Below are 24,965 nucleotides of genomic sequence, written 5' to 3'. Positions count from 1 at the left end.
GGGGGGGAGAGGAGGAGGGGAAGCAGAGGGAGGGAGGGAGGGAGGGGAGGGAGGGAGGAGGGAGCAGAGGGAGGGGGAGCAGAGGGATGGAGGAGTGGGTGAGGAGAGCAGAGGGAGGGGAGGAGGAGAGGGAGGGAGGGTGAGGAGGGAGGAGGGAGGGAGGGGGGAGTTGAAACGCATCAGGTTTCTCCCAGAGTGCCATCCAGTGGCAGCTCTTTGTAAATTCATCTCAGTGCTAGCGGCCGCGGGGACGAGAAACATTGTCCACATGCGCTGCGGCCATTTTGGCTGCTGAAGGACCGTTGCAAGATGGCGGCCAGTTCCAGTACCTCAGCAGGAGTGGAGAAACCAGAGTAGGGTTTGGGTGGCGGGGAGAGAGGGAAACGGGAGGACAGCTGTAAAGTGCACCAGGCGAAGTAAAACCTCACAATGACCAACCAGCAACTATAGAAAAGTCCACCGCACCTCCACTCAATTCCAAATTGGAGGACGGGGCTAAAATCAAGTTTCTTTCCGTTTTTCTCAGCGGTTTCGGTTGGGATTGGGGAGGGGAAAGGTGGAGGTAGCTGTCTGTTTTTGTTCTTATTCCCTTATTTATTGTGAGTTAACTGTGTATCAAACACAGTGAAGTGGGGGGGGGGGGGGGGGGGGGGGGGGGGTAGGGCCAGAGCACCTTAGTTAAACTTAACAATTCAAGTACTTACACAAATTCTGGTGAAAACATCTCGGATGTCTTTGTGTTATTCCCCATTCTGCTCTGCAAATCCACTCACTCACCAACCCCCTCATTTAGTCGCAGTGCAAATTAAAGGAGTTTATTCTTTTCCCAGGCAGGAAAAAGTGTGTAAACATAGATTTTGTAACCGTCCAACTGCCCTCTTCTAGTGTTTCACTTTATATGACTCTTTTTTTCTAAGAAAAGTGGGCAGAATCTTTTTTTTTTTTTTTTTAAATGAAAGAGAGGCGTGTGTTGCTGCTGTATGAAAATGTGGCTCAGATGCAACTTTCGGCACAAAATGTTGTCAAGACTACAGAATGTCAGTGAAGCTCAGGCCAAGAGGGTACGTAATATCGCTGCAGAATCCCCTCGAGCAGCCTGTCCATCCACAGATTAAGTCTGTTGAGCAGTTGCTTGGTCTGCTTGATAGATAGATTGGAGCTGGACAGTTGCGGACGTGGGCAGTCTGGTTCCGGTGCATTTGATGCGCCCTCACATCCACTCCCATCTTGTTTCGATTCCGAGCTGCTCAGTGCACCACGGTTCTCAATTTCATTACAGAGTTTGGGTTTAAACAGGCAAAAGTATTTCCGATGTCCATTTAATGCCAGCACGTAGCCAGTGTAGTTCTGGTCGTGGCAATTTTCATCTTGTGCGTTGGAAATCCGGGCAGGATCCTGGGCATACTCTAATAGGTCTTCCAGCCACCTGCGATGTTTTGATAAGTTTAAAAAGGAGAAGTGTAACGCTTTATTCCTGGAAAAAAAATAAAAGAAAACATTTAGAACTGTACAAAAATGATGCGGTTCTTAAAGAATATTTCAACGGGATAGAGAGAACAAGGAAATAAGAAATTGATGTCACTTTATCTAAAGATATTTCACCTGTCACACAAATTTACATGAGCACTTCTTTCTTTCTATCTATCTATCTATCTATCTACCTATCTATCTACCTATCTATCTATCTATCTATCAAATGTTCATGCTGTATGGGTGTTGTATGTATGTTTTGTATCTTCCTCAAAACGCTACACGATCCTGGTGTTTGGACACAAGGCAGTGAGGGGGGGGGGGGGGGGGGGGGGGGGGGGGGGGGGGAAGATCTCCCTGTCGGTTTGCTCTTGGGCCAGGCCAAGGTGCCCATTCGCGGGTCCCCCCTGCCCCCCGCCCCCCCCCCCACTGCTGTTCCTCCTCCCAAGTGTTTCGGCCCGAAACGTTGCCTATTTCCTTCGCTCCATAGATGCTGCTGCACCTGTTGAGTTTTTCCAGCACTTTTGTCTACCTTCGATTTTCCAGCATCTGCAGTTCCTTCTTAAACAAGATTGGTGTAGACTTGATGGGCCAAATGGCCTAATTCTGCTGCTATCACATGACGTTATGACCTTAGTGTGAACATGGTCGGCATGGACTCATTGGGCTGAAGGGCCTGATTCCATGCTGGTCCATCAACTTAACTAACAGCAGTGCATTCCTCGACAAAGTTTCACAATTTCCACCCCTGCCCACATGCAAAACTCACCAGGTTACAGGGTAGACTTCATGTGCAAACCTTTGGATCAAAGTATTCTTGGTAGCATCAGTAACAGCGACCAGCACATTGATGTTTCCAGGCATGAGCCGCATGAGGTTGCTGGTGTAGTTAACATAAGTCAGTTCCGTCACTTCCACAAAGACCTGTTCCGCTGACCTATTGAGTAAAGATGCATTATGTAAGTGGCATTATGGTCTCACCTTCACATGCATTTTCATCCTTCACATCCAAATTGAGTAACACCTCATTGCCAGCCAAGTTTAAAAGACATATACAGTGAAACTCAGCTCAGTTTAGCTTATTGTCACGTGTACCGAGGTACAGTGAAAAGCCTTTGTTCCGATATTCTGGCACGCTCTGGAATTCAGTGGCCAACTGGAAGATTTTCCACGGGTATTGAATGTAATTTTGATTAATACCCCAAACACTTTGAAGTTGTTTTCTTCTGACAAAAAAAATTAACGTGGTATTACAATATACTTTCCTCAATGGACCAGGTGAGTGGGGAGGGAGTTCGGGGGGAGCATGCTCTGCTGAGTGTAGTGGAAATGAGAAAACTGGGGCGCCGGTGAGTGGAAGGCGAGTGTGGGAAGCGGTTGAGTTGAAAAGAAACACGGCAAACGTCACAGTTCGAGCCAAATGTCATCCATTGGGATTTCTAAATAAGTAACTCAGCGGGTCAGGCAGCATCTTTAAAAACATAGACAGCACGGAGGCGCAGCGGTATAGAGTTGCTGCCTTGCAGCGAATGCAGCGCCAGAGACCCGGGTTCGATCCTGACCACGGGTGCTGACTGTACGGAGTTGGTACGTTCTCCCCGCGAGTTTTCTCCGAGATCTTCGGTTTCCTCCCACACTCCAAAGAAGTACAGGTTTGTAGGTTAATTGGTTTGGTAATTGTAAAGAAATTGGCGCTAGTGAGTATAGGATAGTGTTCACGTGCTGGGGATCGCTGGTTGGCGTGGACCCAGTGGGCCGAAAGGGCCTGTTTCCGTGCTGTATCTCTAAACTAGAAGATGATGTTTCAGATTGGGACCCTGATTCAGAAAGTCTGGATCCTAATAGGATGTGCCTTGTGGAGCATGTCTTTGGTGACAATAAACAATGGATCTGATTCAGAGTTGAAGGTGGAAAAATAACAAGCCCATTAGGTCAAAATTAGTGGTAAGCAAGAATATAGATAAGTGTACACAAAAAAGCTGGAGAAACTCAGCGGGTGCAGCAGCATCTATGGAGCGAAGGAAATAGGCAACGTTTCGGGTCGAAACCCTTCTTCAGACATAGATAAGTGTAATGCATTTAATGTTCAGACAGCAGTACCTTATGTTGCTGGAGGTGTTGGGTTGCTGCTTCTTTGATACATCCTGAACCTTGGCTGTTTCTGGTTCCTCCATCTTTTCAGGTTCAGACTTCCTCTCCAGCTCGTTCGGTTCCCTGAAATAGTTTTGGAATGAAGTTTTTAATTTCCCCATTTCCAGGACGTTTTATTATGTACCTGATTGGCTTAAAAATCATCCCGAGACAGCAATAAGGTCCAAGTGAACCATATTAAAAATAAAGGTTAATCAGACACGTGTAGACATTACACACAAAAAGCTGGAGTAACTCAGTAGGTCAGGCAGCATCTCCGGAGGGAAGGGACGGGACCCGAAACGTCACCCATTCCTTTTCTCCAGACATGCTGGCCAATCCGCTGAGTTACTCCAACTTTTTATGTCTTTGGTTGAAACCAGCACCTGCAGTTCCTTCCTGCACAAATAGTCATTGCACTGAAGGAGATGAATTATTAGGAGCCCAGATCAAGTGCTACATCAGATGGGTGGGTTTCAGGGAGTCTTATGAACAGCAATAGACAGGAGACGCTCAACAACTGCAGGCAAACCCACTAATGGAAGCTCAAAACCCCACCTTAACTTGACAGACAGGGAAAGTCCAGCTGGTCTTCAATGTTCTGCCCCATGAACAGAGAGCTATGCAAAAGTTGTAAAGAAGTTAGGCAAGATAGATGGCAAGGGTATGGGAACAGAGTGCAGAAGTATCAAATGGAGTGAAAGGTTTGCATTGCAGAATGGAGAAGAACTCAAGATTCATTTTCGGATATCAACACCTAACTTCCAAATATTTTGTTTAAATTCTGTACTGTGGCAGGCGGGGGGGGGGGGGGGGGGGTGGGAAAGATACATCCACATGAAGGGGTATAGGCTTTGTGGAGGCAGTTGAATACTCTAGCATTGGTCTTGAGTTTGTTACCGTAACCATTAAGCAACCTATTGTCCTTCAGCTGCCATTAGAACTGTTGTCAACTTCCAGAATTTTTTTATTTGCAATCCAGGACACAAATTGGCATGTGTAGGAAAGAATTGCAGATGCTGGTTTCAACCGAAGACAGACACAAAATGCTGGAGTAACTCAGTGAGACAGGCAGCGGCTCTGGAGAGAAGGAATGGGTGACGCTTTGGGTCGGGACCCTTCTTCAGACCAAATTCACAAATTGGCATGTTGCTTACCCAAAAGCCTGAATGATGAATGCTCCAAGCAGAATGAAGATCACTGAGAACAGCAGAGAGATCAAAGGCATCATTTCCCTCCTGAAATAGAAAAAGAATCAGCGTTGTTCATGTTTGTTTCCCCCGGGGTAATTTCCGATACTCACAACTGCACCTCCTCCACAATGACCTTATATCCCATCATTTATCCACTTGTCCCAATACTGGCATCTTTCACCTTGCTCTATTTAATCGTTCCTCATTTATCTCTTCTGTTTCTCTGTCATTGACCTTCCCTTTCGTTCACCTCCCCCCTCTTTTCCATGAATCTTAAAACTCTTTCGACTTTAACATTTTCCTGAAAGGTCATGACTTGAAATATTAACTGTGTTTCTTTGCCACAGAAGAAGACCTTGCTGAGTATATCTAGCTTTTCCTGCTTTACCCCTGACCTTCTCCGTCTGCAGGCTCTCCACTCCTCTGCTTACTGAGTTTATTCCTTTGCTCCCATTGACATTGTGGTATGGCAGAACTTTCTAAGTTCCAGTAACCCAGTGATAGCTGTGCAAGTGCCAATAGTTTTTTCGTGCTGCCCGACCTGCTGAGGTTTTCATAGAAAAGTACAGCACCAGAATAGGCCCCCAGCCCAGTGTCCATGCCGAACATGATGCCAGGTTAAACTAACCTCTTCTGTTTGCACGTGATCCATTGCCTGCATATCCATGTATCAGTTTAAATGCCTCTTGAACACCACTATGGTATCTGCCTCCAGCACCACCACCACTGGCAGCGCCTTCTAGGCTCTAATCCACGCTAATACCCTCTTGTCTATTCCTGCATTTCAATGGCAATTATTAATGATTGAACCTTGAAAGTAACATCAGGTTATGTCGAAGTAGTAGTCAAGCATAATACTTTTCTCAAGCAAAAAACTGCTGGGGGAACTCAGCAGATCAGGCACCATCTGTCGAAGGAAATAGACAAATGACATTTAGTGTTGGGACTCTAGGGGAGATAGCTGGTCGAGAGAGGCAAGGGGAAGGGGTGGGGGCACGAGCTAACAAGTAGGTGAATCGAAGCGAGGAGGGTTGAAGTTGAGTCAGGTGGGGGAAGAGATGAGCGGAGACGGTGAATGTGGAGAGGACTAAAGGGCGCAATGGTGGAATCTGATAAGGAAGGAAAGCGGGGAGTTAAATGTAGAACCAGAAAGCGAGATGGTGGGTAGAAGGGACTAACGTGGGGGGGGGAGCTGAAAATTGGTGGGGGGGGGGGGGGGGAGGGAAAGGAAATTGATGTATGGGGGGAGGTCGAGGAAGGGAATGGGTGACAGGAACAGTGGAAGTGAAATGAAAGGTGTGCATGGGTTGGGGATGAGGAAAATGGGGCGGATAAGGGTGGGGGTTACCAGAGATTGGATCATTCAATGTGCATGCCATGGGTTGTGGGCTGCCTAAGGCACCGATCATCCAGTTTGAGTGGGGCTTCACTCTGGCAGTGGCGGAGACCATTGCCAATATAATCCTATTCTCACTAGACCTCTGCACATGTAAAACTTTCCACTGGGGGAGTGGAAATCACACAGGAGGAATTAGAAGAGAAGAATGCTCCAATGGGAATATTAACCAGTATCTCCTCGTTCGGATTGTAATTGGCCTACTCTGCAAGAGCATGAACCCTTGTCACCACAGAATTTAAATGTTTGTGGATTTTGTGTTTAGTTCTTCCATAGTTTTAGAACAGAGACGAGGAAACATTTTTTCTCACAGAGAGTGGTGAGTCTGTGGAATTCTCTGCCTCAGACGGCGGTGGAGGCCGGTTCTCTGGATGCTTTCAAGAGAGAGCTAGATAGGGCTCTTAAAAATAGCGGAGTCAGGGGATATGGGGAGAAGGCAGGAACGGGGTACTGATTGGGGATGATCAGCCATGATCACATTGAATGGCGGGTGCTGGCTCGAAGGGACGAATGGCCTCTACTCCTGCACCTATTGTCTATTGTTTTCTGATAGCTCTCTGTCACCCGCTACAATTTCATACTTCAACTGGTTTCAAAGCCGTGGGTGACACGAGCTACTTTAACGATGACCAGCTGCAATATCAGGCACTTACCAGTTATGAGTGAACCCAGATTTCCAGATTTGCGATACATAATCCATCACGGCATACAGCCAGCGGACCAGGAAGATCTGGAGAGAGAGTGTACTTTGAGTTTTTCACACCACCATTTTTTCCCTGCCCAAATACAACTATTAAAACGCACATTGGAGGAACAGCGCCTCATATTTCGCTTGGGCAGCTTGCACCCCAGCGGTATGAATATTGATTTCTCCAACTTCAAGTAACCCTTGCTTTCCCCCCCTCCGTCCCTCCCATACCCTAGTTCTCCAACTAGTTTCACTGACTTCCTGACTAATTTTACTGCCTGTACATTGACCAGCTTCTGCTTTGATCTGTCCTTTTCACACCTTACATGCTCTTTGAACCCTTGCATATTTCTAATCTCCCTCTCCCCTGACTGTTTAAAAAAGGATCTCGACCCAAAACGTCACCTGTTCCTTCTCTCCAGAAATGCTGCCTGACCTGCTGACTTACTTCTTCATTTTGTGTCTATTATCGGTGTAAACTAGCATCTGCAGTTCCCTCCTACACAAATGTTAAAACTTGTTTTTGGAAATGTCGAAGGATCTCGAACTGAAACTGTTCAAATATACCCATTCTGATTTTTAAACGTAAGATTAACCTGTTTGCCCTCGTTCCGATTCCCTGATACAGGATAGACTACTGAGAGAATTTCTACTGATAACGAGGAATAATGGCAGTTAAAACAATAAAATTGGTGGCCATGGATGGGCACCCTTTTGGGTCAGGACCCTTCTTTATATATGGGCATCTTATTTAGTTTTGGAAATCACAGGTAAAGTTAGAGACCAACATGTCCATTCAAGCAGATGTTTTTTTTTTTTTTTTTTTTTTTTTTTTTAAAACACTTTTTAAAACACTTACTGGTGCAAATTCGTCATTCAGTTCTGGGAGAACAGCTTCGTGGGAGAAGAATGTATGGTGCCCCGCGTCTAATAACTGATTCACCACAGTAAAGAGTTGAACTTTATCTTCCTCACTCCCATTCCAACCACTTTCAAGCAATTTATAAAACACTTTCCTTGGAATAGTGCTTTGCTGTAGAATCACAACCTATCCAACAGATATTGTAGAGGAAAAAAAAAAGATTTTATAAATAAAGACATGTCTAGTGTAAGCAAGGAGTATGATGAAATACAGTACAGAATGCATTATCAGAATAATGGACAATAGATATACCTTTGCAGATGAAAGATCACCAAGATCAAACATTAAATCTATCCACAGCTGTTTTCAGCTTTTTTTTCCTATAGTTTTCTAAATATCATTTTCACGAGCCAGCAAACATGCAGATTGATGATCTGGGGCAAAAGGAGCAAAGGTCTTTTCCTGATATTCTAAATGACCTTAGTTGTGATAATTTCTGTTTATTGGATATTCTATAACTGCATATAGTCAAGTCAAGTCAAGTTTATTCGTCACATACATATACGAGATGTGCAGTGAAATGAAAAGTGGCAATGCTCGCGGACTTTGTGCAAAAAACAAACAAACAAACAAACAACAAACAGAATGGAACAGAATCACATATTCTCTTACATATAGGTAAGGGTTTTAATATGATTCTAAAGAACAGGCTCAGAATGCGCACTAGAACACAGCAGCACAGCTGAATGTTCAAAATCTTAAAGAAAGAACCAGGGGTGGAGCTAAAGTTCATGCGACTTCAAAGACAAGAAATGGCTTCTCGTGAATGCACAGAAGAAAGTACATTTATAAGTGATTCTGTCTTTAAATAATTTGAGTTGATATCTTCGAAGAAAAGACGAATTTTCTAAAGTATTTCCACAAGTTGTGTGGCTCTTTAGGATGTCCCATCCAAGAATCCTAATATAACAAATTAAAAATCCTATTTGTTCGCATTTGGCCCATATTCCTCTAGTTTAGACCAAAACGCCAAACATGGGCAAATGTTCAGTTTAGTTTAGTTCATTGTCAGGTACAATGAAAAGCTTTTGTTGCGTGCTAACCAGCTAGCAGAAAGACAATACATGATTACAATCGTGCCATTACAGTGTATAGATACATTATAAGGGAATAACGTTTAGTGCAAGGTTAAGTCAGCAAAGTCCAATCAAGGATAGTCCGAGGGTCACGAATGAGGTAGATAGTAGTTCAGCACTGCTCTAAACCTCATTGGTGACCCTCGGACAACTCTTGGGGCAAGCTTAGATGGGGCATCTTGTTCGCCATGGATGAGTTGGGCTGAAGGGCCTATTTCTGTGCTGTTGGACTCTATGACTAATGAAATAGCTGCCACTTTCTTCTATCACAGACAAATATATTAAGCCGTAACCTCAGCGTAAAGATGGAGTAACTCAGCGGGGCAGGCAGCATCTCAGGAGAGAAGGAATGGGTGAAGTTTCAGGTCTCAAACCGAAATGTCACCCATTCCTCTACAGAGATGCTGCCTGTCCCGCTGAGTTACTCCAGCTTTTTGTGCCTATCTTTGGTTTAAACCACCATCTTCAGTTCCTTCCTACACAAACCTCAGCTTAAATGTGTATAAAGTAATAGTTATTTTACTCACATTTGGTGTCGGACTACCTCTCAGTGCCGGTGGGAGTAAGGCATTAACAAATGCTTGCTGCCGTTCTGGGTAGATGTATGCAAATCGCAGAGACTCTTTCGCATTCGCAGAGGCAAAGGAAACAAAAGAGTTGTACGGGGTTTGCAGCCTCTGTACCTCTCCAATTATTAGCAGGACACAATATCTGCAGAAGTCAAGCAAGATCGCGCATATATTACCATCTGCTCTACATCCCAGTCAGGATAGTTTTGAAAATCTTGACTTCATGTATCAGAGTATCAAGAAGCATGATAGGCAGAAATAGTGAACCTGGTGAACTACCAACCTGCCCACATTGTCAGGCACTGACTGCTCCATTGTGGAAGAATCTGCTGTTCTCATTGTGCTCTTTTGTGTTACTGCAGAACCCACAAAACCAAAGTAGATGTGCATCATCCTCAACCATAGCACATAAAACAGCACAGGAATAGGCCCTTTGATCCAGGATGCCCTTGCTGAACATAATGCCATTTTAAACTAATCTCCTCTGCCTGTATGTGATCCATATCCCTCTGTATCTATGTGCCCATCCAAAAGCCTCCATTATAACTGTTTCCACCACCACCACCCCTGGCAGTGTGTTCCAGGCACCCACCACCCTCTGTGTAAAAAACTTGTTCTGCACAGGAAGCAGGAGTAACTCAGCGGGTGAGGCAGCATCTATGGAGAGAAGGAATTGGCGATGTTTCTCGACCCGAAACATCGCCAATTCCTTCTCTGCATGGATGCTGCCTCACCGGCTGAGCTACTCCTGCTTTGTGTTTACCTTCGATTTAACCAGCATCTGCAGTTCTATCTTAAACACATCTCCTCTAAACTTTGCCCCTCTCACCTCGAAGCCATGCTCTCTCGTCTTTGATATTTCTGGAAAAAAAAAGTTCTGACAGTGTATATGCCTCTCGTAATGTTTTACTCTTCACATTGTGTTTTTTAATTTTTTTTAATTTTGTGTCTTTGGAGCGATTCCTATCTTTAATTTGTATATTGATGATGTCCCTATTATTTATTTTTCTCCGACTATATGTTTTTTTCCTCTTCTGTTAATCTTTGTAAGGTGTCCTTGAGATTTGAAAGGCGCCCGAAAATAAAATGTATTATTATTATTATTATTATCTGACCTCAACTCAACTCGGCCTCCAACGATCCACAGAAAACACAAATGTTATCTCAATTAAACAAAACAATTGTATGCAATTAATGTTTCATTGGCAATGTTACTCAATGGCAGAATTTGCAAAATAGATACCAATTAGTGAAATCAAATATGCAAAATGCTAATTGTACAATGGATATTTGACAGATGATAAATGTGCATTTACTATTCGACAAAACAGAGCATAACAAATCTGTGCCTTCTAAATCACAACTCATGTACATGTTCTACAATCACAAGTAACCCATGGTGTCAACAGGCCATATTCCCAGTTGACACTGATATACCTGTAGGCTCCTTTAGCCCCAAGAGCACTGGCTCACTGTTGCATTATTGCTTTGTTTCCCTGCTCTCTCCAGTCATTTGCCTTGAAGCTGCTGGCTCTGCTGAGCCACAGTTTCACAGGTGACACAAGAATCTGCAGGTGCTGTCATCTTAAGTAAAGCACCAAAGCGCTGGAGGAACTCAGCAGGTCAGGCAGCATCTGTGGAGGGAATTGCCAGATAACGTTTCTGGTTGGGACTCCTTTTTGGACAAAAGGGGTCTGAAGCAGAGTCCTGAACCAAAACGTCACCCGTCCTTTCCTTCCACAGATGCTGCCTGACCCGCTGAGTTCAGAACTCTTCTTCAGACTCCTTCCGTCTGAAAAAGAGTCCCGATCCAAAACGTTGTCAGTCAGTTCCCTCCACGGATGTTTGTCTGTCCCGCTCGAGTTCCTCCAGCAGTTTCACAGGAGCCGGTTGCCTTTTTTATTGGCTTAAACAGCGAGTGCTGACACCAAGTGATTCAACCCTTAAAACATCATTTATACAATAGATGCATCCTACGGCAAAGGACACATGGATAATAGTCACTTCAAGAAACCATGGATAATTCTAATTCTTTCAGAACCTTAAGCTGTGGTTAAATTTGACTATTTTAGCACAGATATTGCATCAGTTCTTGCCCATCTACAATACAATACAATACAATTTATTTGTGTCATTTGAACCTCATTGAGGTTCAAACAAAATTTGGTTTCTGCAGTCATACACACAAGAAAAAGAACCAAGACACAACACAATTACACAAACATCCATCACAGTGAATCTCCTCCTCACTGTGATGGAAGGCAAAGTCTTATCTCTCTTATCTAGCAAAGTCTTATGTCTGGTCTCTGTTGTGCAATATTAACACATGCTCAAGCAAGGCAACAGGAAACCTTCCCAAACCTGGGTAGCTCCTCACTGCTGAAGTAGAATGTACCCGGCTGTACAATGCATCTTGCCTTCAAGGAAGACCAGGCAGATTTGCTGCACTTTATCAATGACATCCTAGAGCTAAAGGCACCCGTAAATGTGACAGACATAAAATGCTGGAGTCACTCAGCGGGTCAGGCAGCATCTCTGGAGAGAAGGGATACGTGACGTGAACATCATCTATTCCTTCACTCCACAGATGCTGCCTGACCCGCTGAGTTACTCCAGCATTTTGTGTCTATCTTCAGTGTAAACCAGCATCTGCAGTTCCTTCCAACATATAAATGTGGCAGTCACTATAAATGCTTTCAAACAGGTACAACAGCATTTGAAGCCAGAATTTCAGCCTGATGATCCCTGCACGATGGGATCAACAAAAAACAGGTAGACTGTGTCTGTTCTCCTGCAAGATCACGCTCAGTCGGTAGCACCCTTGCTGTGTGGATTCAGATTTCACTCCAGAGAATTCAGCGACACTCATTTAATTAGCAAGGAAGTACTGCTTTGACTTGAAACAGATGTTACACAAATTCTTGCCGCTGCAGGTAAATGATTCCACAGTGCATTTTGAAATAGCACAGAAATTCTCCCTGGTGTCCACAAATGAAGACAACCTTCAGCTGACATCACAAAAAATGGAGGTTTATTATCTGTGCTGAGTAACTCAGTGGGTCAGGCAGGTTTGTGGAGGCAACATGAGGTTGGGACCTTTCTTCAGACTGGTTATAGTGGTAAGGCGGAGAAAGTTAGAAAAGAGAGTTGGGGGCGAGAGAATTCTGACAAGTGATAGGTGGATACCAGGCTTTGTCTTGCGCCCCCACCGATTTTCTCCAGCTCTCCCCCCCCCCCCCCCCCCCCCCCCCCCCCCCCCCCCCCCCCCCCCCCCCCCCCTTTGGTCCCCCGCCCCCCCCCCCCCCCCCCCCCCCCCCCCCCGTTACGTTACCTATCCATTCCCTCTACAGATGCTGCCCAACCCGCAGAGTTACTCTAGTACTTTATATGGACCAAAAAGCTGGAGAAACTCAGCCGGTGAGGCAGCATCTATGGAGCGAAGGAATAGGTGACGTTTCGGGTCTCGACCCGAAACGTCACCTATTCCTTCGCTCCATAGATGCTGCCTCACCCGCTGAGTTTCTCCAGCTTTTTTTTGTCTACCTTCGATTTTTCCAGCCTCTACAGTTCTTTCTTTAACAACTAGTACCTTATGTTGTGCTCAAGATTCCAGCATCTGCAGCTCTCTGCAGTCATTGTCGGTGCTGCTTTGTTGAATCTAAACAACTGGCCCTTGCATTTCCTGAGGTTCAAAGCATTTCAATGACCATAAAATGGTTTTGGGAATCTCAAGTTCATGAAAGACGATATAGAAACATAGAAAATACAGATTTCTTTGTCTCTTTTCCCCTTTCCTTCAACTGAAGGACATGATGACTGCCAGACAAATGAATGTAATCCATTCCTCAATCAAAATCAAAAGAAATTATGATTTCTGTAAGATCAGTTACCTCTTCTGGCGACGATACTGCTTCACTGGACATAACTCCTCAAAAAGTCTTTGGTTTGCAAGGCGCGGAGCCACTAGGAATTTGTTGCTGGATATCAATTCATCCATCATCTGTTTTTTTATTCCTTTTCCCTGCAGGAAATAATTTAAAACCATGAATCATTTCAACGCATCAAGTTGATAAACAATTACATCTTTCTTTTAAAACTACACTCCTACTCCTTTTTTTCTGCTGGAAACACTAATGCTCACTGGTTTGCTCCTCACGGCGAGGATAGCCAAGATAGCCCAGGTTACCCAAGTATGGAAGTGCTGAGAACGATGGGTTGATTAGGGAGAGGAAGGTAGCAGATCAAGCTCATGCATAAGGGGTTGTATCATGATAACGTGATAACAGAGGCAGTTATAACCCAACAAATACTATTACTGTAAGAATCGGCACTGTTAAAGAGGAAAGAAATTATGAGAGTAACAGGAAAAAAGCTCATGCATAAGGGGGTGAAGGATGAATATCATGATAACGTGATAACAGAGGCAGTTATAACCCAACAAATACTATTACAGTAAGAATCGGCACTGTTAAAGAGGAAAGAAATTATGAGAGTAACAGGAAAAACCCTTGTGTTTGGGGATATCAGGCAACTGAGCAATCCTCTCAACAGCTAGAGAGCAGTCCTGAACTACTATCAACCTCACTGGAGACCCACGGACTATCTTTAATCGGACTTTACCTTGCACTAAATGTTATTCCCTTCATGTATCTGTACACTGGATGGCTTGATTGTAATCATGTATAGTCTTTCTACTGACTGGTAGCACGCAACAAAAGCTTCACAAATACATGTGACAATAAACTAAACTAATAATAGATATGCAACAAGTCTCAGAGTAACACTTTGGCAATGTTTAACCTGACTTTAGCAACTGGAGGGAAACCTATATTCTATAGGAACTGAATTCTTCACAGTAACAGATATCTGAAATATAAACATTCACTTACCTGAATAACATCAGATGCTTTGTGAATGTTCTCTTTAAAAATCATTATGGTAGATGTGTAGCTATTTATATTATAATTAGTTAGGATTTCTTCAGTATTTTCTACGCCGGTCTCCACATAACCAAATGTAATATAATCTTTAAACTGGAAGGCAGTCAACTTCAGAAAGAAAAATGGATGTTAGAACAGCAGCTTGATTATTTTCCACAATCTGTGTTTGAATTAACAATAAGTTAATTGTTGCCAAGATGATATTTTAGCACCAACTTACAGATATTGTACACCATCGGAAATAAAAAATAAGAAGCATTTTTACAGATTATACCGAATATCTATGGCCACACAATTCTAGATAGAATATTAAACATTAGGGTACAAAAGGCACCTATATTCATTTGGAAAAAAAAAAAATCACAAATACTATTAATAACCTCTATTTGAATGTTAATATCTATTTAATTAAATAAAAGTTTAAATAAAGAGCTGAAGCAAATTATTCAGAGAAGACAACAAGCATGCTCGAAAATAAGTCTTAAATTTGTATACGAAGAAATGTGCTTCGATGGTTAAAATGATTGGAAGTTTTAAATGGTTTACAAAATGAACATTAGAAAAATAATGAGGATATTACTGGGTGAGAGTGGGAGAAAACTGACAAAGACAATGAGGAAAAAATGACTGAAATGTAAATCCCATGGAGTGAAATTTGCAGGAAGGACATGTAGACAAACACCAGGGAGAGAATTAAGCACATGATGTATTGGGCATTACCCAAGTGGTAATTCCATCCAAAGTTAACTAGATATCAAGGTCAATTGTTAATTCTATCTCAAAATTGGCTTTGACACTATTATTGTGACAGGTTTCTTCAGTCTTGTCTACATTCAAAAGAACATGTCTTATCGAACATGGAAAACAATTCATAGTTTAATGCCTTCAAAATCAAGACACAGCACGACCGTTGCTTTTTACCTAAATGGACCATGAACTGCATGACCATGGAAAGGGATTTCATTTTAAATTTGTTTAGGATAATTTGACACAAGTAAAAGGAATATGCAGCACACATGCACAGTTATGCCTATAACACCACCATTACATGCTACAGTTCAACCAACTATCCAAAATGGATTACCTTGTACAAGAGTGGCACAATAGGTTTCTGGTGAAAGATTAACGCATGAGGCTTGTTATCATCCTCCCACGCGGACAGAAACTGTACATAATTCTTGTTAGTTACCTAAAAATGAAATCCAATATTTAGTGACATTCCAAAAGGTGGGACAATGTAGAGCATCTTTCCATTTTTCCACTGTCCCCCAACCATGACATTTGATTCAAAATGATTGCATATGTGCAGGGCAAACAGTGAGATTTCCAATCTTGGCTCAGTTTTATTACTCTGGCCACTAGCGAGACTTGGTTATATTATTCAGACTAATATTCACAGAAATATATACCTGATCCAGAAGCTTACTCGGTAGAAGATTTTCCACAAACTGCCTCAAGTTATCTCGAACCACAACATTTTTAAAGAAGGACACTCTCCCATTGACGACTCCCACTATCGTTGGATGCTGGTAAACTCTAAGATGATTTAACAGGTGCCGCTCATACCCGGAATCAATCACACCAATCCCAACACCTGAAAATAAATCAAAATGTGGCTTACTTAGTCAGTGTAAACACTACCACAATGCAGAAATGTACCCAATCCCCTCCCACACGCCTATTCACACCACCCCACCTGTAAGCCAAGATTTGTACCGTGGTAGTCAGCCCAAATAGGGATGCTTCATGCATGCCTGGTCCGCAAGTGTCGCTTTTACGCCAATCACAAGAGCTGAACCTGATCTCGTCTCACCCAATGTAAACATAAAAATCACTTAATCATTTTTGTTAAAAGCCAGAGTGGCCAATTGCATTAATGGTCAGAATGCATTTTATTAACGGTAAAGAATTTCTCTCTACATGTACAAGGGCAGCACAGTGGTGCAGCTGGTAGAGCTGCTGCCTCACAGCACCAGAAACCCAGGTTCGATCCTCATTTCAGGAGCTCTCTGTGTGGAGTTTGCATGTTCTCCCTGTGACCATGTGGGTTTCCTCCGGGTGCTCCGGTTTCCTCCCACACCCCAAAATGGTAGATATGCAGGTATGTAGGCTAAATGTTTAAGAAGGAACTGCAGATGCTGGAAAATCGAAGGTAGACAAAAATGCTGGAGAAACTCAGCGGGTGAGGCAGCATCTATGGAGCGAAGGAAATAGGCAACGTTTCGGGACGAAACGTTGCCTATTTCCTTCGCTCCATAGATGCTGCCTCACCCGCTGAGTTTCTCCAGCATTTTTTTTTGTCTGTCTTCGGGTTTCGGCCCGAAACTTTGCCTATTTCCGCTGAGTTTCTCCAGCATTTTTGTCTACCAGGTATGTAGGCTACTTGGCCTCTGTAAAGTGCCCCTAGGGAATGGAAGAGAACGTGGGATAACCTGGAACTAGTGTGAACGGGTGATCAATGGATGGCGTGGACTCGGTGGGCCGAAGGGCCTGTCTCCATGCTGAATCCCCAAACTAAATAAGCTTTGCAATATATTCAGAGACTGATGTACCCAGAGGTTCAAGCTCTTGCACCACCTCCTTCCAGATTGGCTCAATGTGAATGCAGCTGAAACACCAGTCGGAAGTCACTTTGATCAGATAAGGTTTCTTATGGCTGTCCGGCACTACTTCGTTCATGTACTGAGAGAAATGCAGTAGGTATTTATCATCAAATGAGTCACGGGCAGAATTAAACTCAAAGTTAAAGATCGAATCGTCAAAGAAGAAGCTGTCATATTTATGAAAACTCCGGAAGTGGTGATGTGGATTTTTCTGATTCCCCGGCTGCCCGTCCACATCTCCATATTTATCAAAATTCAACCTTCTCTCCTCGTTTGACAGCACCTGAACAAAGAGAAGAGACGATCAGTTCATGTAGAGGACACAACTTTCAGCTAAAATTAGACTCAAAGTGCTGGAGTAGCTCAACGAGTCAGGCAGCATCCCTGGAGAAAATGGATAGATGATCTTTCGTTTCGGAAGTCTGAAGAAGGGTCCTGACCCGAATCGTCACCTATCCATGTTCCCCAGAGCTGCTGCCTGACCTGCTGATTTATTCCAGCACTGTGTGTTTTCTTTTTGTAAACCAGCACCTGCATTTACTTGCATCTCCTAACAATAATGTAAATGCACACAATGTTTGGAGGCACAGATGCCTACTGCCTTCACAATGTGGTCCCTTAGACAACTTAAGGATTTATAGACCCAAGCTCGAGGGATTAGTATAAACGCTACAAGGTAAAAAGTTAAAAATATCAATTTATCATTAGGAACCGAGTACAAATAAGATGTTATTTCAAATTAAAAGGCAAAACACTGCCGCAAGGAGCAGGTTGCAAACTTCAGTACAGGAAGATGCAGAAGATTAAATTGAACGAAGAAAAATGGCTTGGCAAATATTTTGGAAGAGAAATTGGAAGAGCCAACATAAACAAATTGTACTATTTTAAAGGATATGAACGGATAGAGGCCTCTCGGAGTGTATACGGAAATCTTTGAAACTGAAAAGGATCTTTAAAATAAAAATACAGATGAGATCGTGGGCTCCCTTAATAAGAGGCGAGTCTACTTCTTGCAAATGAAACATGAATAAACCAAAGGAATAGTTAGATCTCAAGCCGGGTGTTGAGCAGCCAGGTTGTTGTCTGTGTGAATGTCTGTCAGGCCCTGAGCTCCATTTGGTGAGTGGAGAATTGTAATTATTTTCTGTTTCTGGGTCAAATTTCAGAACTTTGTCTCAGTACTTCCGGCAAGGAAGCACCCTTGAGAGTTAATGTAATTTGGATATGAGGATCATGTGGGATAACATTATTCCTCTAGCAATACTCTTTTTAGATCCCGACCACTGATTCTGCAGGTCCCCACTTTCCACCTCCTAGGTCTGACCCAGTTCTCGCTTCTCTCCAACAAACACCAGCTGCGATGCATTTAATCCTCAACATAACCACCAACCGCAAGCCCCCACACCAAATACCAATACTCTTTTCATAAGATCATAAGTGACAGGAGCAGAATTAGGTCATTCGGCCCATCATTCCGTCTTTCAATCATAGCCGATCTATCTCTCCATCCTAACTCCTCTCTCCTGCCTTCTCCCCATAACCCTCGACACCCATACTAATCAATAATCTATCTATCTCTGCCTTAATAATGTCCATTGACAGTCTACACATCCTTCTATACCAATGAATTCCACAGATTCACCATCCTCTGACGAAAGCAATACGTCCTCATCGCATTTCTAAAGTAACGTTCTTTAATTCTGAGGCAAAGACCTCTGTTCCTAGACTCTCCCACTAGTGGAAACATCCTCTCCACATCCACTCTATCCAAGCCTTTCACTATTCGGTAAGTTTCAATAAGGTCCCCCCTCGTCCTTCCACTAACACAAAACTCATAATACCTCATATGACTTGCTGATCTGAATGAAATGATCTTCCGCCTTTGGGTCCTTATTCTTATCAGGGTGCCTGAAGAGAAAAATAATCAGTGATTGGATTAAACAAAAGACTAAAACCATTGCCATACAAGAATAAAATGTTTTTTTTTTTTTTAAAGTTTGATAGAGCAATCCACTTGGCTAACGGGAATATTGACAGTAATTTTGACATTATTTCACATTCATTTTAAAACTAAAGAAAACCCAGTGCACAGACCACAATAAAGGTCAAAGAATGAAAAATGAAACAATTTGAATGAAAAATAATTAAGACATCAGCATGATTATGTTTATACAATTCTTATATCTTTATCGACATTCAAACTATTTCTTAAAGTTTAAACTGGAGTGTATGTAAATGTCCAACTAACCTCAAGGTACTAAATACACACCATAACAGGAGAAATATTTCACGTAAATTAAATGATCCCCTCGTCCCAATTTCAACCGGTTTAGTCATAAACTCACCATTCCCGAGCCAGCTGCTTATAAGCTTTCTTTATTTCTGCCTGGTTAGCGGTTTTACTAACACCCAATAACTTGTAAGGATCAAACTCTCCTCCATGCAAGAGAGGGATGTTGAGCAGAAAGACTAGAATCACCAGTAATCTTCCAAAAGCAGCCATTCTAAAAACATTGAAAATTTGAAAAACATTGAATCATTAATATTTTGCATTTCATTTCAAAAGCTAACAAACAAAACGAATAAAACAAAAAGGATCCCCCCCCCCCCCCCCGTTTCAAAATCTAGCCCATTTTGTGGAAAGGTGTTCACCTAAAGCAAAATAACATGGGGCGTCAAATATTTTATTCTGATACTAAAGACCAGGGGTGGGAAACCTGCGGCCTTAAGGCCATTAAGTGCGGCCTTTTGAATGAATGCAAATTTTGTAGAACAAATCCTTTTATTTTTATTAATATGTTTTTGTTTGAGTCTTTTATTATTTTTATTTTAATCTTAAAATGAACGTATTTAAAATACTAAAGAGTAAAAGAAAATTCAACAAATTAATCCTCCCCAACCGACGGCCACAATTAAAACATTAGTGCGTCATGAGGGCTATTTTAACAAAATAATGTACATTTTGAAGTACCTGTATATCTAATTGAAGTTTCTTGGATGCGGCCTTATTAGATTACAGCTAACTTAATGCAGCATTCCAACATGAAAAGGTTCCCCACCCCTGCTATAGACAATAGGTGCAGGCCATTTGGCCCTACGAGCCAGCACCACCATTCAATGTGATCATGGCTGATCATCCATGAGTTTAAAACATCAATATTTCACTTCATATTGAAACATTAATGGTAAATAATTAACAGCACCCAGCACAAGTTGAAAAAGTCTTAATAAATAATATAAAGAACCAATTTGTAACAGCAACCTGTTCAAAGCAAACCACTTGGTCCACAACACACTTGCTGCTGGTCTGCTACAGTTCTCAATCTAAGGATTAACCATTATTGTCAATTGCAACTCTCTGCTAGAAGTGGTGTCACATCTACAAATATAACCCTAACTTTCAAAACAAATAATAATTATTCAGAGTGTAATTAAATCGCCCCAAATTATATTTGTCAAAGATTAATGGGATTAACAACTAAATACAGAGTAAAATACAAAGATGAATGACAAGGTGAGGTATCTAATGTTAATTCTCACATGACACCTACGTGTCAAAAAAGCAGAGGAGCAGGGCCATCAATCAGCCTACAATGCTCTGCTAAAACACAGTGCCAAGTTAAAGTGATCTCCTCTACCTGCACGAGATACATAGCTCTTTATTCCCTGCAGGACCATGTTTAAGGCAGATTTTAGAAATTTAGGAGATTTTCCAGTTTCAACCCAGGATCACCTGCAGCACAATTCCTTTAATTAGCCAAATCCACAAAGAGTGAACATTGAACCTTAGCTACTTCATGGTGCAGGGGCTCAGCTGGACTCTAGATAAACAATCATCAGAATTGCTAGATGCGGATCTGATTCCCGTTCTGCTCCATAGATATTTAGTTAAAGAAGTTGGCACTAAGGGCAGTGAGATATCTTGTCATATTGCTAAAATACAGATGAAAGGGGGAAGATGGATTGACACAAACACATATATTAGGTTTAGATTAATTATTGTTACGTACTGAGGTACCATGAACAATTGTTTTTACGTGCTGTCCCATCACATCAGATGATACTACAGAATATAGTATAAAACAATAAGTGTTGGAGTAACTCAGCGGGTCAGGCAGCACCACTGGAGAACACATATGGATAATGTTTTGGTTCAGAACTGTTCTTCAGACTCCATCTATTGAGTTTGGCTTGACTAACCAAACTAAACTCAAGTACTAGAACATAGAACAGGCCCTACAGCCCACAATGTTTTCTGCCAAACATGATGCCAAGTTAAACTGATCTCATCTGCCTACACATGATACATGATGATACTCCTCAGATCCTGGTGAACTTCTACCGCTGCACCATCGAGAGCATCCTTACCAACTGCATCACAGTATGGTATGGCAACTGCTCTGTCTCCGACCGGAAGGCATTGCAGAGGGTGGTGAAAATTGCCCAACGCATCACCGGTTCCTCGCTCCCCTCCATTGAGTCTGTCCAAACCGCTGTCTGCGGAGGGCGCTCAGCATATGGACTGTCACCCCAACCATGGACTGTTTTACCCTCCCACCATCCGGGAGGCGCTACAGGTCTCTCCGTTGCCGAACCAGCAGGTCGAGGAACAGCTTCTTCGGCGACTGTCCATCTACTCAACAAGTACCTTGGTGACTGACCACCCCCCCCCCCCCCCCCCAAACTATTTATTCAAAACTCAAGTACTAGAACATAGAACATTTCGTGCCCTACAGCCCACAATGACAATTAAAATTGAATCTGAATCTGAATCCATACCCCTCTATTTCCTGCATAGAAACATAGAAATTAGGTGCAGGAGTAGGCCATTCGGCCCTTCGAGCCTGCACCGCCATTCAATATGATAATGGCTGATACCAACTCAGTATTTACCTGCACTTCCCATGTGCCACAAGGGCCACATCTAACTCCCTCTAAAATAAACAATACAATTCCATGTGCCCATATAGCTGCAATACAATTTACCTTTACCACCACCCCAGCAATACATTCCAAGCTCCCATTCCTCTCTGTGAAAAAAAAAAACTTGTCCCGCACATCTCCATTAAACTGTCCCCCTCTCATCTGATATCTACGCCCGCTAGTGTTGGATATTTCCACACTAGGAAAAAGGGTCAGAGCGTCTATCCTATCGATGCCTCGCATAATTTTATATACTTCTATTAAGTCTCCACTCAACATGTGACATTTGAAAGAAAACAATCCAAGTCTATCCAACCTCTATCTGTAGCTGAAACTCTCTAACACAGGCAGCATTTTGGTAAACCTCCTCTGTACCCTCTCCAAAGTCTCCACATCTTTCCTGTAATGGGACAACCAGAACTCCACAGAATACTTGAAATGCAGTGCCACAGTACTCGAGCTGCAACATGACTTCCTGGTTCTTAGATTCAATGCTCCTACCAATGCAGGCAAGCATACCGTACACTTATTTCCCACTTAAGTTGAAAGATACAATGTGCAGGCTCGAAGGGCCGAATGGCCTACTCCTGCACCTATTTTCTATGTTTCTATGTTTCTAATGTGCAGAATATAGTTCTCAGACTTGTAGCAAAGTGCCAGATTTACAGGTAGAAAAGATATACCAAAGACTAGGAAGATTGTATCAGATTGGTCAACAAAATAGAAAGAGTACAGAGGAGGTTTACTAGAATGTTGCCTGGGTTTCAGCAACTAAGTTACAGAGAGAGGTTGAACAAGTTAGGTCTTTATTCTTTGGAGTGCAGAAGGTTAAGACTTGATAGAGGTCTTTAAAATGATGAGAGGGATAGACAGAGTTGACTGAGAGTAGGGAAGATTCAAACAAGTGGACATGACTTGAGAATTAAGGGACAGAGGTTTAGGGGTAACATGAGGGGGAACTTCTTTGCTCAGAGAGTGGTAGCTGTGTGGAATGAGCTTCCAGTGAAGGTGGTGGAGGCAGGTTTGATTTTATCATTTAAAAATAAATTGGATAGTTATATGGACGGGAAAGGAATGGAGGGTTATGGTCTGAGTGCAGGTAGATGGGATTAGGGGAGAATACGTGTTCGGCACGGACTAGAGGGGCCGAGATGGCCTGTTTCCGTGCTGTAATTGTTATATGGTTATATTATACTGTATTTCCTCTTCTGGGACTGCAATGGAAAGTGTTGCGACATTTCCTTAGATTATCAAATAAATTATGAAGTGATTTTCAAAAGAGATAGATGCTGCTGCACCCTCTGTTTCTCCAGCGTCTTTGTATACCTACTAACAATTCTATCAGGTCTACTACAGTCTTGCTCTCAACAACTTTACATCAAACATATTTTGAATTATAGGGATAGCAGCACTGGGTGACAGGATACAATCTGTACTTTCATTCCAGATAGGACTGCCAGGTTAATTTACCAAGGGGTTCAGAAACTTCGACAGCACTCGAGTTAGTAAATGGTACTAAACTGGCTCTGGACACTACACAGTACTTATTACACGTGCGGCGTCGAGGGAAGAGGTTTTGATGGTTCTCGGGTATTGCCCTTGAAGGTCGTAAAAAGAATCCTGGGCATACTCACAGTCTAGCCGGAGACAAGGAAGGCCACGGTGACAAAATGCCAGAGGACAAGCAGAACCCATTGATCCGTAGTCGAGTTTGCAGAAGGGAAGAGAGTCTGATCTGTAGGAGAAATTCCCAAGTTATTAAGAAAGGTAATATAAAACAGTTGTCACATGAATGCGCCTATGTAGGCCGATCTGTCGCAGGGTTCGGGGGTTTTGGGGTAGGAAGGAAGGCAGGTAGATGCTGGTTTCATCTAAGATGTAGACACAAAATGCTGGAGTAACACAGGCAGCATCTCTGGAGAGATGGAATGGGTGACTGGGGGGGGGGGGTGTTTAGTCCTGGCTTGTTCTGTGTCAATGATCAGGCGGCTGGGGGCCGGCTCCTGACTTACCCCCTCGCAGCGGTCGATCGGGCAAAACTTCACACCTCTCTCTACCTCTATCCCTTCCTGACTGACTGACTGATGGAGCCGCAAGGCCGCAGGAGCGGACAACAAACAAGGGCGCTTGTCCCGCCCCGTCCCGCCCCGGCTTCCGGTCCGCCGTCTATTCCCGACCCGTTGCCATGGTTTCCAGGCCTAGGCCCGAATATCACCCAGCACAACCAGAAGCAACAAACGTAAGGAATTGCTTTAAGAACCATTCCCTCCTTTGAAAGCTGTGTGTTTGTGTGTATTATCACTTATTAGCAATATATACTAAATACTTCCTATCCATATATCTGACGAAATATCTTTTCAAAGTCGTTTTTACATAGAAACATAGAAAATAGGTGCAGGATTAGAGGCCATTCGGCCCTTCGAGCCTGCACCGCCATTCAATATGATCATGGCTGATCATCCAACTCAGTATCCTGTTCCTGCCTTCTCTCCATACCCCCCTGATCCCTTTAGCCACAAGGGCCACATCTAACTCCCTCTTAAATATAGCCAATGAACTGGCCTCAACTACCTTCTGCGGCAGAGATTCCAGAGATTCACCACTCTCTGTGTGAAAAAAGTTTTCCTCATCTCGGTCCTAAAAGATTTCCCCCTTATCCTTAAACTGTGGCCCCTTGTTCTGGACTTCCCCAACATCGGGAACAATCTTCCTGCATCTAGCCTGTCCAACCCCTTAAGAATTTTGTAAGTTTCTATAAGATCACCCCTCAATCTTCTAAATTCTAGCGAGTACAAACCGAGTCTATCCAGTCTTTCTTCATATGAAAGTCCTGACATCCCAGGAATCAGTCTGGTGAACCTTCTCTGTACTCCCTCTATGGCAAGAATGTCTTTCCTCAGATTAGGAGACCAAAACTGTACGCAATACTCCAGGTGTGGTCTCACCAAGACCCTGTACAACTGCAGTAGAACCTCCCTGCTCCTCTACTCAAATCCTTTATCCACTTCCATATCGGAATATTTACCCTCTTGCATATCACCCACAGGGTCGGGTG

General features: G+C 43.0%; 1 protein-coding gene across 1 annotated transcript; it reads right to left on the bottom strand.

The window, feature by feature from the left end:
• Positions 1-160: 160 nt before the first annotated feature.
• On the bottom strand, positions 161-24,063 carry dnajc16 (DnaJ (Hsp40) homolog, subfamily C, member 16). Its single transcript, XM_055659156.1, has 16 exons — positions 23,923-24,063; positions 23,545-23,645; positions 19,333-19,491; positions 18,829-18,895; positions 16,937-17,270; positions 15,794-15,978; positions 15,469-15,573; positions 14,334-14,492; positions 13,335-13,465; positions 9,403-9,586; positions 7,737-7,925; positions 6,843-6,919; positions 4,758-4,838; positions 3,571-3,684; positions 2,240-2,407; positions 161-1,474 (listed from the first exon to the last, which is right to left on the bottom strand). Exons 3-16 carry the CDS (start codon positions 19,488-19,490, stop codon positions 1,039-1,041), a joined length of 2,388 nt encoding a protein of 795 aa, XP_055515131.1. The 5' UTR covers position 19,491; positions 23,545-23,645; positions 23,923-24,063; the 3' UTR covers positions 161-1,038.
• Positions 24,064-24,965: the final 902 nt, after the last annotated feature.

The sequence above is a fragment of the Leucoraja erinacea genome, chromosome 30 (assembly GCF_028641065.1).
Source record: "Leucoraja erinacea ecotype New England chromosome 30, Leri_hhj_1, whole genome shotgun sequence".
Taxonomy (NCBI): Eukaryota; Metazoa; Chordata; class Chondrichthyes; order Rajiformes; family Rajidae; genus Leucoraja; species Leucoraja erinaceus.
Note: the sequence above shows the minus strand (reverse complement) of the source record. Positions and strands in the feature narration are given on the sequence as shown.